This window comes from Camelus ferus, chromosome 12 (assembly GCF_009834535.1).
Source record: "Camelus ferus isolate YT-003-E chromosome 12, BCGSAC_Cfer_1.0, whole genome shotgun sequence".
NCBI lineage: Eukaryota > Metazoa > Chordata > Mammalia > Artiodactyla > Camelidae > Camelus > Camelus ferus.
In genome coordinates this window covers 41,160,102-41,174,131 of record NC_045707.1, presented here as the reverse complement: position 1 = coordinate 41,174,131, position 14,030 = coordinate 41,160,102, and the positions used below count along the sequence as shown (strand labels likewise).

Here is a 14,030-nt window from a genome sequence, read left to right as displayed (position 1 = left end):
CCACTCAACTCACCAAAGAAGATTAATATGTGCACCAAAATATTTTCTTTCAAACTACTGTACAATCGCAGATTTTATACCCTATAATATAATCTAGAAGCCCAAACTATTGGAACCTTTACATGGGTCCAACTTCCTTAAAGACTCTGTCCCTTGTTGGGGTCTACAGTGAAGTGACCCGCATTTTACACTTACTTTCACACTGGCATGTTATAACGTGGTCCCAGCATAGCTAGGTGTATTTTGACAAGATCTGCATCACATGTTTCTATGTACACTTTTCTCCAAAATGATCAGATTTATTAACTGCTTTTATTAGAAATTGTGAGTTTATGTATTATGATTCCCAAATTCATAATTCATGTCTAGCATAATAAATGAGTATGTAGCATCATTGATGATCTGTTCTGTTGTCATTAATTTCTTCTCTCCCCCTCCCCCGCATTGCTCACCACACAAGAAAACACTTTCTTTAAGATACTTTTAAAAATGTGCTTGTACTTTCCACACAGAACCAAAAAAAGAGAAGGAGGCCAGAACTGCACCAGCAAAAGGTGAGTTGGTGGGAGGGAGAGTGAAGCTGAATTCAACAAAGTTAGAAGCAGAAAGAGGTCGGTAATGATTGCCATGAGGGCCTCACAGAATTTCTCTACATTATCTTTCATCATTGTGGTTTAGAGTTTTTCCTTTGCATCTTATCTGCACAACTCGATCAGCATTAATGACGAATTAGTGCTTTGATCAGTTTTCATCACACACATTTTTAAAAGAAAAACAGTGATAAAAATATCACAAGCACTTGTTGAGATGCCAGCAAATTCATTTCCAAGTTCCCATATGCATATGAAGGAAAAGAGGTGTCTGGTCTTCCTGGAATGACACCAGTTTGGAAAATTATCTTGATTACCCAGATTTTTTTTAATTGAATGTTTTCATGATACTGTGCAAGCTGTTCCAGATTTTTCTAGTAATTTTGAAAACTAGCATCTCATTTTATAACACTATGTATTCATGTAGATTTATACGATGGTTTATATAGAGGGACAATACAACCTTTAGCAAACATCCCGTTAATCTTTATTGAATTGAAAACATTTATTTCTGTACTATTATTCTATTTTTACTTTATACAGAGATAGTCCAGTTTTAGAAAATGACTAATCTTTATTATATACTGCTGTGGACTCATGAAATATGAATTCCTTTGTCTCCCCGTGGGGAAGTCATTGTCATTACTGACCATTTGTCTTAAGAAGCATTAGGCTTCTACAGAAGAAAGTTTTCACAGAGGTAGACTTGATAATTTTGCTTTGTTTGTTTGCTATCATCATTCACCTTTTACTTGTGCAATGAATAATATAGTTTAAATTTTGGAATAACCCATTATTTCCTACAATAAAACTTCTTTTTCTGGGCAGCACTCAAAAGCATGTTAAGTATCTCTTTGTTCTTACTGTCATATTTTATTACCTAATTCCTATGATATTATTGTCCCCCTATACATTAGTAAAATACTTTTTTTTCTTTCTTTCAGTACATTGGACCACTTTTCTGCAGCTAACTTGAACTTAAGGCTCTCATAAATGAACACACAATGTTAGTACATTCACTTTGTGTTTGACCTTCAGTGGCTCCCATGGATAGTGACATGAATGCTAATCCTGGCCACACAGGTCACAATCTGAAGGTTATTTGCTTATGGCATGCAGACAGTGCAAACTCCTAGAACTCTTTCCATTAGATGGGTTCAAGGAGGTTGGGACATCTGGCTGAAGTTAATGTAACATTATTCTTTCCAGGGCCGATGGCATACACCTCTGTTTCCAAATTTGGAAAGGTGCTTGGACCAGGCTGTAAGGCTCAACCAACAGAGCAGATGATGTAATCCCAGAAGGCAAGCTGTCAAAGTTTAAACAAAGTCTGTGCCTGACCCTTACTCCGAAAAGTCACATTATACTTGTATGCTTAAATGAGAAAATGTCTTTCTGTAAGTTAAAATCAACCAACCATCCAACCAGTCTACCAGTCAACAAAAACTCTTTATGCGGAAGACAATGTGATGAAAGAGCAAGGCCAGATGAGCAAAAAGGGCGTCCTGAAATTAGTAGCATTTTTTTTTTCTGACTTTTGCAGAAGTTAAGCAAGGTCATGGCCACATGCAATCATGTGCCCAGGTCCATAAATTGCCATGTCTGTATTTGCTCTACGTGTCAGGAAGCAAATCAATTTAGGATAGAAAGTGACATCCCTAAATAAAGAAGGTAGGTGGTGGAAGTTCTTCCTAAATATACAATCCTCTTCAACCATTACTCACTTTCATCAAGGACAGGGAAACTTCAAAGAAAATGCCTAAGTTAGGAGGAGACACAATAATCATTGCTATATGCATAGCCCTGGTTGAGAAAGAAGTCTTGCAGGAGCATAAACAAGATTGACAGCTGCAACAGACCTGTCCCCCAGCTTATACTAGAATCCCTGTCTCTCACCCTCTCCCAGCCCCCAGCCTAACTGTTTTTTAACCATTCAACTCAGGTGTCACTCCTCTTGTGTATCTTTCCCCTCACCATCCTAACTCACTTTCACTCCCCCTTCTTCCCCCTGATTCCTTTTGGACTGATTGCCTCTGTCCTTAAATCACTCTTTTCTCCACTTAATCACGTATTCATGGTTCACTCCTTTTCCTAACAGGTTGTAAGCTTTGTGATGGTCAGGCACAGTGTCTTAACACCTCTTTGGGCTCCTCATCTCATTTCTTCCAGCATCTGGCAGAGAGCTGCAGATGGCAGTCCCCTAATAAATACCTGTAGAATGAATGAACGACTGAATTACCATGCTGGCTTAGCTGCTGATCGTATGGACAATGGTAACCTAGATAGATTTTTATTTCCATTTGCTGGGCAGGAGGATGAACATCCCATGCATAATCTTAGTCGGTGAGGTTTGGAATGAGATGCCAGTGGTATGCGTTATGTGTGCTCAACCTCAGAACAGATGGATGACCTAAGACCAGCTCACTTAAAGCTATTGAAAACTGTCATGCCTAGATAATAGAACATTTTCAGCACTTTATTTAGTGCTCTATCTCATTAGCTGAAGTATATTCGATTAATAGCTCCAAACTCTGACTATTAAGAGCATCATAGCAATGTAGCCTTAATATCTTTCCCAGATTACCAGGATCATCCTGTGACAGCCTGGAAATGTTCCAAAAAAAATTTTTTTTGTAGCCACAGAATGTTGTTTGGTTCTGATACCAATCTTATAAGTAGTGTTTGTGGTTAGATTTGCTAACTTTTCACATTTACTAAGAGTCTCTGTCTGGTAAACAGCTGATTTCCCAGGAAGGGGTTTATTATTTTTTTGCTTGTTTGTCTGCCTCTGGACTTGGCCATCCAGGTGTCCTGCTCTCTAACACTGCCCAATTTGTCTTGGAATTGAAATGATGGAGATGACAATAAAGAAATGGGTTTAACTAAACAGAAACTTAGAATTTAGATGTAAATATCTCTTTCAGAGTGATCATCCTGGGGAGATAACATCCTTGTAAAAATAAAGCTGCCATGGCTTAGAATTCTTGCAGAATAATCACAGGTAGCAAATCAATGGAAAGTGAAGTACAGATATTTTTCTGTATCTTCAGTGGGCCCAAAGATCTGCCTTGTATTCTAATGTGCATTTATTCATCTCAAGTATTCAGTGAGTGTTGACCGTGTGCCAGGTGCGGGTTGGGGCACTGGGTCCTGTCCTGGAGTCAACTTTAGGGGGCTTTAGTGGGGAGAACAACCCTTAGCAGAGGACAGTGGATTTCAGCTTTGGAAGCAGACAGTTGTCACGGAGGGCCATGTGTGGAGAATAATGTGGGTACTCAAGTGGGATCATACTTTTGTTTTTGATGAACCAACATTGTCTGTGTGAACCTAGGGTAATGAGAGTGAGTCTCTTCTGTGCCCTAACAATGGGCCCTGGGGGAAGTTTTAAAACTGGCCCTATGGGTAGTTCCACATGTATCAGCCACGTTAGAACCAGAAATGACTTTGAAGATCAGTACTCATTTTAATGCCTAAGTTCTGATATATATTTTTCAATTTCTAATTTTGTGTCTTATGAATGTATAGTCTGTATATTTTTTGGTAAGTCCAAATGGGATTGTACTGACACTTTATTTTTCTTCCAGAAAAAATTAACTGCTTTTGATAATTGCTGCAACAGAAGTAAAAACTTTCTTTTTCCAGGTGTTATCATTAACAATACCACAAACTATCATGAGCAAACCCTGTACCTATTAAAGATCTCATAACTTGAGATGAAAAGTCTCTTTTCACATTAATGTGGTTGTCAGATGAGGAAGTGAATCAACAGAAGTTCCAGCAAATTTTTCCTGAGTGATTTTTTTTAATTAAAAGAATAAGTAATTTTTTTCATCATCTAGGTCCCTTTACATCTACAATAACATTATCTTGGTGGTGCTTACCTGCATGCCAGAATATTTTGGAACCATTTTACCTTTAGGTATCAGACATCAACCATCCACTAAAATGTCTCTGTGCTTTATCTATGTATTCTAACTACATGATTTCTTTGTAATGAACTTGGTTAAAAATTAATATCACTATACGTCTCAATTTTAAGACACAGCCATTATAAAATGAAACATTGAGTTAATGATTTGGGGGAGAAAAAACTCATTAAATAAACATTTATTATAAGATGAATCCTGATTTCAGAAGCATCAAAGCGTTAAGGCATGTGTCTTATTCAGAAAACATGATAAATTAATCGAATGCCTCAAAACATGATGAGTTAATGTTAGCTGTCGATGTTACTGCTTTCCGTCTGTGGTAGTTGTTGCTGTTGTTATTTTGGTAACATATGCCAGTATTTACTGCAACTGATTACCCTGTTTGAGGAATCCATAAATTCATCCAAATCAAACAAGGTATTGTATCAGTTAACTGAGGTTTGTTTACAGTGTATTTTAACTTTATATGCTTTTATTCTAAAATCTCAACCCTTGTCCCAAGTTTGCATATTTAAAAATTAATTTAAAAAGGCAATTTAAATCAACCATAGGTAGAAGTTATTTTATGCCCACGAGAGCTTGGAGAATTATAGGAATGTGCGCATTCTACCATCTCTGGAGTTCTCTCCTCACATGCCAGATATCATTCATGTGGAACCCTCCCCTACCCGCCGCAAAAAAAAAATTCAGGCTTGTAACAAGACCAACTTCGCTCTCCTCTTTCCAGGCGGTCTTTGCTGGGAACTTCAGTGTTGAAAGAATCATTTTTATGGTTTTACAAATGATATTTTCCCATGACTTAAAGACACAAAATTCTACTTTGGTTAATTTCCTTTCTATGTCAGTTAGGGAAAATAGCTCGGTCGCTCTCAGTCTGTGGTGTCATGTAGGTCATATGCTAAAAGCCAAAAACAGATGTTTAAGTTTTCATCATTGCAGTTGCTTTTAAACAGAAAACAAGAAACTATGACTTATATATTATATTTTTTGTTTTGTTTGAAAATGTTCTTTATCTGTTGCCATGCCTTCTCATATGTGTCTTGTTGGATTCGGCACAACCTGAAAAGATTAGGCTATTCAATTTCCCCTCTAGCAGGAGAACCTGTTGTTTCATGGTAAATAAGAACAATTAAACCTTTCATTCTCATCCAGCTCAACCAAATTCAGTCAGGCAACTTTTCAAGAATTTTGGGTCAGGATCCCAACATCTTAACATTTCCCCATCAAAAGGGATTCTAGAACCAAAGCTACTTTTACAAGATGAGAAACAGTAAATGTTGCCTCTTGTTAACTGTATTTTCCAGCACTTTTCAGTAAATTTGAAAATGTGTATACAATGACTACAAAATTGCCCATTAAGAAGTTTTTTAGTTTTTGTGGGGAGGGCAGGGGGAGGTAATTAGGTTTATTTATTTATCTAGTGGAGGTACTGGGGATTGAACCCAGGACCTCATGCATGTTAGGCATGCACTCTACCACTGAGCTACACCCTCCCCTCTGCCCAGTGAGAAGTAATTGCTGTTTGGAGATAATGTGGGATCATCTAGAGTATCATTTTATGATACTAAGAAGCACTGCTTTAATATGTTATGCCTTAATCATCTATAATAATTGTATACATCCCCCAAATAGTCTTAACATTTAGTGGACTTTGAAACTATGCACCCATCAAATTTTTGCTTAAAAAATGATCAGATATGCTTTTCTGTCTATGTCCAGATGCATGTGGTATATGAATTATGTTGTCATTGACTTTACCAACAAAGTAAGAACTAGGAAACCACCTCCATTGTTGATTTCATAAACCTTAGATTTTTAGTATTACTTTTTTCCTAGCTTACAAACACATAAAACGTTTGCACAGAGTACCATTGTTAAAGCCATTTTCATTGGGATTACCCAACTCCCTCACCCTTTCATTTATTTTTCTCTTTTGCCTGGAGTACTCAAGTTTAATCTTTCAGGTGCCAAGTCTTCTAAGGCTTACTCATCAGTTGAAAGTGTTTTGTGTAGTTTCTCTTCTTCTTTTCCAGATTTCTCTCTTCTCAGGAGACTCAAGATGAAGTCCTTTTCTCCTTGACTTTTTATTCCTTTCTTATTTCAGATGAAGAGGAAGCCACCCCGCCTAGTGCCCTGCCTCCAGGTTAGGATGGTTCCAACCCCTTCCCCTACTTTGCAATTTATTATTAATTGACAGTAAAGAAAATGAAACAGCAGAGCACCTTGATGAAACAGTGCTCAGAGCGGGGGACCCAGGTCTTGCCGGAGCCAAAGAGGGAAAATGTTGGCTTTAATGGTAATTTTTTTAATGTGAGAAACTTTAAAAAAAGACTTTTCTTTGTGAAATAAATGAGTATTAACTCTTGGGTATACATTTTAGGGGCAAAAAAAGGTTTGTCTTTCATTTCCAGCTATCTGCTCTTCTCCCCTTTTCCTTAGATATTTGGATTCTTTTATTTTATCATTTTTTAAAATAAGACACACTTTTTACAGATGTTTTCATAGTTGAAGCTCTGCTGATTTTCCATCCAAGCCAACTTCTAGTTTTTTTTCTCCCCATCATCAAAAGAGACAGGATTTGGGGTACCCAGGAAGGTTGAAGTCAGTGCTCCATTTTCTCCCCCTCCCCCTTGTATCATCCAATCACGCTTTCCTTTCAGGTTTGGGTAGTCGGGCCCTGGAAAGAAAGGATTCAGGTGAGCACACGACTGAAGCAAGGCGTCCCGACCCTACCCTAATATAGTAATCACTAATGACCTCATTTCTTGAAGCTGTATTTGATTCTAATCTTGGTTTTTTTCTGTTTGTAGCTTTTATTGCAATCTTCTATTACATTTCTCTGACTAGAAAACTAATGTATTGAGAAACAATTAATTTTGCATGATGCATACACACACGCACACATAAATTCAGGAATCTAGTCACATGTACTACAGGTTGGTTTGTTTTATTATCACTATCATGTTAAACATGTGGCAAATACACAGAGATTAAGAGACTTTTAAAATCGCCGTTTCTGAGATGCATTGACATTGACATCAGATAATAATTTGTGCTTTTATAGAAATTTACATGCAGTCAATAGAACACCTCCAAATGCACCCTGTTGTAGCTACAATTCTGTGAGGTGATTTATTTATTCATTCAACAAATATGTGTGAGGGCCTCTTGTGGGCCAGCCATTTTTGCAGGTACTTACAGATATAGAAATGAACAAAACCAAAAAAATCCCTGCCCTTGTGTTCCAAACATTAGTGGCCACTATTCACTTAGTACTGTTTGTCTTGGGGGGGGGGGTGTAACTAGGTTTATTTATTTGTTTATTTAATGGAGGTACCAGGGATTGAACCTAGGACCTCGTGCATGCTAAGCATGTACTCTACCACTGAGCTATATCCTCCCTTCTACACTAGTACTATTAATATTACATATACACACAACATAAAATTTTAACATCAACTTGGGTATTGTTTTAAAATTGTATAATCACGTGACTACATTGGCTTAATTTCATTGTGAAAATGGTGGTCTCCTGTGGGTAAAATTACTAAGCATGATTGAGACATGAAACTAAAATAACTAAATCCACATTTTCTCCTTTTCAAGAAACATTAACAGGTAGAGAGTTGGCAGCCCATGCATTTTTTTTCCAGTTATTAAGTGGCTGAAACTGAACTCTTCATTCAGCTCTCAGAAGGGCTACCTATGGTTCTCTCTCCTTGCCTCCTCACTGGAGTTGACTGCTGATTAATACAACCTAAGCACCTGGAGTGCAAACTAAAAAATGCAAAATAAACTTTATTTCCAGCTTGTCTGTCTTCATGGAAAAGCCTCCAAGAGTTTATTTTTCTTTCTATGTTTCTAGTTTTTCCCCTTTTTTTCAGGATGCTCCTAGAATTCTTGAAATGTGTGCCTGCGGGTCCCGACCTGTTACTTGTCAGACTATGGCCACATCTGTACAACCCTAATAGAATTGTCTAATCATACAACACTGAGGAATCTAGAAATACGAGGCCAGGCATAGCTGTTTGACCTTTCCCACTTGACCAGCAAACTGACCCATCCCTTTAGTCTTTTCCAACTTTGTTGTTGCACAGATACGGCCTTTTAGTCAGTCCCCTGGAAAAACACTGGGTGCCACTTTCATATCCTTCCCACCATTATCAGGGGACAGGCAGTTTGGGGAAACAAAGGAAACTTGGCTGCCAGGAGAGAAGAACAACCTTTCTGAAAAGTGTGGCTATTTCTAGGAATTAGAAAAGTTTCCTTTATCCCAACATGGAAGAGATATCCCTGTATGAATGGGAATCCATCACTCTCTACTGATGGCTGTGGGGGAGGTGGTTGGAAAGAATGATGTGATGTTTATCCAGGTTTATTAGACAAAGAGAAGCTTCAGCATTGACGAGAAAAACAGACTCAGGTAAGTCTGCCTAAGAAGAACTTGGCCCTGAAATGATCCTTTCCTTCTTTTGCTCGTTAGAGTGGTCTATCGGTGAACCACCTGCAGGGGAGGAACAAGACAAGCAGCAGAATGCCAACTCTCAGCTGTCCACCCTGCTTGTGGAAAAGCCTCAGTCCGGAACAGTGAAAGTTGGTGAGTGTTAAGCATTAAATCCTGTTTTTTTTTTTCAAAATAAAGATGAAATTCACATAACATAAAATTAACCTTGTTAAAGGGAATAATCAATAGCTATTAGTACACTCAACATAGTGCAACCAAGTTCCGAAATATTTCCATCACCCCAAACAGAAACCTTATCTCCCATTAAGCAGTTATCCCCCATTCTCCCTCCCCTAATCCCTGGTAACCACTAACCTGCTCTATGAATTCCCCCATTCTGAATATTTAATGGAATCACACAATATGTGACCTTTTGTGTCTGGCTTCCTTCACTTAGCATAATGTTTTCAATGTCTACCCAAGTTGTAGCATTAATCAGTACTTCATTCCTTTTTATGGCTGAATGATCTTCTATTGTATTAATATACTAAATCCTGCCTTTTATAACCTGAAGAAGTGAGTGATAGCTATTATTTTCGTGACCTGTGGCACGTAGTAATTGAGTGCCTGGACCCTCCAGCCAGAGTGGGTTCAAATCAGTTTCCTTATCTGTAAAATGGGGATAATAATACCTGTGAAGTACTTTAAACAGTGCCTGGCACATTTTAAAGCTCTGAGCCAGTTTCTGCTGTTGTTATGACACACCTCATTCCATAGGATGATTATAAGTCTGCATATATGCTGGATCATAATATGTAGTATCTCAGAGAAAGCTGGTCAGATAGATAGTTCAACTTTGAAGACAGTCATTCCAAAAATATTGATTACACACTTACTGTTTTAGACACTGTGCTAAATACTGAGTAAAATCATGAGCACTCTGAACTTATAGTCTGACTGAGAGGAGCAAACTAGAAGAAATTAAACAAACAGATCCTCACAAAAGCCAAGTGCCTTGCAGGAAATAAACAGGGTGGTAAGCTAGAGGATGACCAGGGGGTCCAGGAATTTTAACTAAATGAATTTTTATAAGTAATATATTGTGATCAGAGCCAGTCTTTGACCCTTACCAAATACTATGCAAATGAACACACAGGTGACTGCATTCTGAAATTCTTTCAGGTCTAGAATATAGAGGCACACTGCATGTGACTGGAAACATTTACTCCCCTCGTGTTTCTGGGAGACATCAAGATGCTGGGCTGGACACGGCTAGAATTTTGATGTCCTTTGGGTCTAATGAGTCAATACAAACAGATAAGAGAGTTTACTTTAAAAAGATGAATTTTATTTAGTCATATTCTTATAATTCCAGACTTGCCATCATCTTGCCTAATAAAAAGGACAGAAAAATATAGATGCATGATTAGTATTTTTTTCAATTTTATTTCACTTTTTCATATGCAGGCATACCCTGAAGATATTGTGGATTTGGTTCCGGACCACCACAATAAAGTAAAAATCACAATAAAGCAAATCCCAAGAATTTTTTGGTCTCCCAGTTCATATGAAAGTTACGCTGAGAGGGGATAGGTGGATTGGTGAATTTTAAAAAAAAGTTATGTTTGCACTACTCTGCAGTCTATTAAGTATTTAGTAGTGTTATATCTAAAAAATGTACACATATTGATTAAAAATACTTTATTGCTAAAAAATACTAACCATTATCTAAGCTAACCATTCACCTTTGGTGAATCCTAATCTTTTTGTAATGGTAAGATTAAAGATCACTGACCACATATCACTATAACAAATATAATAATAATGAAAAAGTTTGAAATATTATGATTACCAAAATGAGACACAGAAACATGAAGTGAGCAAATGCTGTTGGAAAACTGACGCCAGTAGACTTGCTCAGTGCAGGATTGCCACAAGCCTTCAATTTGTAGGAAAAAATGCAGTATCTTCCAAGCACAATAAAGCAAAGTATAATAAGTGAGGTACGTCTGTATATTTTATTTTGTACATATAACATTTGTTTGATTTCCAAACAAAAATTATTTCCACCGATTTCCCCATTGCTCTTTTTTCTGATCCATAAACCTCAAAAGCAGAAGTTGGAGTATCCTAAGAACTATAGTACTCATTTAAAAAGTCAAGGCCATTTCGTTGTTCAATTCCAGTGGTACCAGTCACATCACAATCTATGCAGTATAGTCCTGTGTAACTCCTTCTGACCAAAAGCAAAACAAATGGCAGTTTTTAAACCACAGTCTGAATTACTTGTGCTTTTTTCTAGGTGAAAATATCACCTTTATAGCCAAAGTCAAGGCCGAAGATCTTCTCAAAAAGCCTACTATCAAATGGTTCAAAGGGAAATGGATGGACCTGGCCAGCAAAGCTGGGAAGCACCTCCAGCTGAAGGAGACCTTCGAAAGGCATAGTCGGGTATGGCCCTGACCTCCTGCCACAGGGGCTCAGCTAACTCATTCCTTCTGTGACCTGCGTAAAATGTCATTTTTCACATTCGGCTTTGAGAGACTTCAGTCCCAGAAAATCCTCTGGAGTTACCATTCCTAGTATTTATACTCCAGTGTGGTTGCCCTGCTGTGCCCACGGTATTGCACTGACCCCTCCTATAGTGAGAACAGTGTACTGGACTCCCCAGATATAGACATATCTTTAAGCTAATGAGGAGGAATTTGGACCTCTTTCTGTCAGCAAGGTAGGGCTGAAATGTGTCTGTGCATTTTATTGCAGGTGTACACATTCGAGATGCAGATCATCCAGGCCAAAGAGAACTTTGCAGGAAACTACAGATGCGAGGTCACCTACAAGGATAAGTTTGACAGCTGTTCATTCGATCTTGAAGTACTCGGTAAGAGAGACTTCTAGTCTGGATAAGTGTGACTTTGTGTTTTTAATGGGTTGTGCTGGGATAGAGGAGAATCAGGCCATTTATTACTACGAGATTTTGAAAATAAAGTTTCCTTTGATACCGTGTGTTGCTGATTGTGGTAGTCTCAGTAAGCCCACTGAATTTTTGTTATGAGGCAATTTAAAAATAGAATTTAAGGGACTTTATTGTTAAATATCTCTTGTCCATGCTCTCTGTATTCCTTTAATCTCTCAGATGAGGGCTGATGCTTTTTTTTCTTTTTTTTCACTGCTACTGAATGTAACTGTCTCACTGGGTCCTCTTATTCCTACTCAGGTTTAGGGGTATGTTGATGTGGGATGAGGATGTCAGGATACCCAGGTAGAAGGGAGGATTTCTCTTATAAGGACTAATGTCAGCTATGGAAGTTCTTCATCCATTTGTTCTGTGTACTGCCAAGAGTGAATTTCATATGAGTAAATTAAAGGTATATATGTAGATTGGGGGAAGAGTAAAACTTCTATAAGTATACAAAGGAAAAGTTGACTTGGCAGCAAAGATCATAAACTTAAGCTGAATCCAAAGTGTGATGTAGCTACAAAAGACAAAGCTGATGTAATTTACAACGGGAGCATTACAGATGTTATAGGATCTAGGTTTGGAAAGTGATACTGCTCTCTGCAACATGCTGCTTGTTCCACATATGAAGTAATGCCTTTGGCCATGGACACCATGCCTCCACTGGGATCCCTGCTGGATTAGGGTAACCAGGAGGATGAAGGGTCCAGGAACTAAGCCCTAGTCAGCTTGAATGTGGAGGTGATGGAGTTAAGGCATTTATGACTCATTGTATACAGGGGAAGGGCTGTCACACAGAACAAAGAAAAGGCCATTTTCTGTGCCCTCTAGAAGAGTTTAAGCAGATTAGAACCAGAAGGTGGAAACTATGAGGAGGTGAATTTTATCTTAACATTAGCACGAGCTCCTTCACTAAAGCTGTGTAGACACAGCAGAAGTCTGTGAGAGCCCCAGTCCAGAGTCACCCTGCAGAGGCTGGGGGACCTTCAGTGGAGGTGCTGTGGAGATTTCTTTATTAAGTGGGAATCTGGTCCTGAGTGTTGCTTCTTCAACCTGGCCATGCATCTCCAAGAATCATCTGAGGGGCTGCTGAAGAATACTGATTTCTGGGTGCCCAAGCCTAATCTGGTGAATCAAAATCTCCATCAGGGAGCTAAGAAGCTGATATTTTTTTTAGCTCTTTAGGTGATTGTAATGGGCAGGCAGGTGGAACGGCAACTGGATACGGTGACTCCTGATGTCCCTTCACTGATTATGTGTGAGGGAAGATGGAGTATGATATCTCAGCAGCTCAGCCGACCAGGAGAGCCATCCCCCCTCCACCTGGCATTTCTTCCATCTGAAGAATCCCCACAGCCTGGAAAGGAACTAAACCTCAAACTGCCTTCTTAATGGGTATTTATTTTATTGTTTTCTTTCCTTTCAAAGAATCTACTGGGACTACTCCAAACATTGACATCAGATCTGCTTTCAAGAGAAGGTAACTTCAAGAGGGGAATTGAGGTAGCTTTTGTTTATCACATGAAAGCAGAGGATTTTCAAAACACACATTCCCTTCCTCCACATTCTATATTCCAAATGAGGTCAACTCTTTTCACTGAAGTCAAACATACTATGTGTTCAAAAGTTAGTGTTCTAGAGAAGCCATGGATTTAATGCCAAATCAAGTATGTACTGGTCATTTTTTAGAATATTCTTGTCATAGTGACACTCCCATTTTGCAAATTTCACAGCTGCCTTATGAAGACACACTTTTTTTCTATTCATAAGTGGCTTCTTCCTTAATTGCATTATTTTCTACCAAATGGCCCAGAAAGATATATTACAATACACATCTCATACAGTATCAATTAAGCAGTATAGAAAACTTATATTGCTTTTTATTTAGAGATCACTTATGGAGCTACTAAACCACGTGCCCAGAAAACCACAATTAAGTAGTTGCTTACTGGTTAGCACTATTTAAATATTGGATTATTCCTAAATAAAAGATCACTGAGTCTGCTGGAATAAAGAACACTGTAGAAAGGCAAAATATAGACAGTTACTTGATTTCTTTTGCAGCTGCCAAGGCTGAAAAATCAGAGGGTTAAGGAAGAAAGGTGAAA

General features: G+C 38.2%; 1 protein-coding gene, 1 long non-coding RNA gene and 1 other non-coding gene across 32 annotated transcripts in view; 2 read left to right on the top strand and 1 right to left on the bottom strand.

Moving 5' to 3' along the window:
• The window catches only part of MYBPC1 (myosin binding protein C1), an 82,745-nt gene that overhangs the window by 21,383 nt on the left and 47,332 nt on the right, over positions 1-14,030 (top strand). For 12 of the 30 annotated variants that reach the window (XM_032493517.1, XM_032493518.1, XM_032493506.1 and 9 more), the window contains 7 exons: positions 513-554; positions 6,624-6,662; positions 7,180-7,215; positions 9,003-9,116; positions 11,266-11,414; positions 11,727-11,844; positions 13,351-13,402. In XM_032493517.1, the coding sequence (XP_032349408.1) occupies positions 513-554; positions 6,624-6,662; positions 7,180-7,215; positions 9,003-9,116; positions 11,266-11,414; positions 11,727-11,844; positions 13,351-13,402 (550 nt within the window). The remainder of the gene's footprint in view (positions 1-512; positions 555-6,623; positions 6,663-7,179; positions 7,216-9,002; positions 9,117-11,265; positions 11,415-11,726; positions 11,845-13,350; positions 13,403-14,030) is intronic. The other 18 variants (XM_032493528.1, XM_032493523.1, XM_032493524.1 and 15 more) reach the window with 5 other exon arrangements.
• Positions 561-2,067, top strand: LOC116667705. Its single transcript, XR_004324699.1, has 2 exons — positions 561-1,596; positions 1,800-2,067. It is a non-coding gene; the product is annotated as an uncharacterized LOC116667705 (long non-coding RNA).
• TRNAV-AAC lies at positions 5,941-6,012 on the bottom strand. The gene has a single exon. It is a non-coding gene; the product is annotated as a tRNA-Val (tRNA).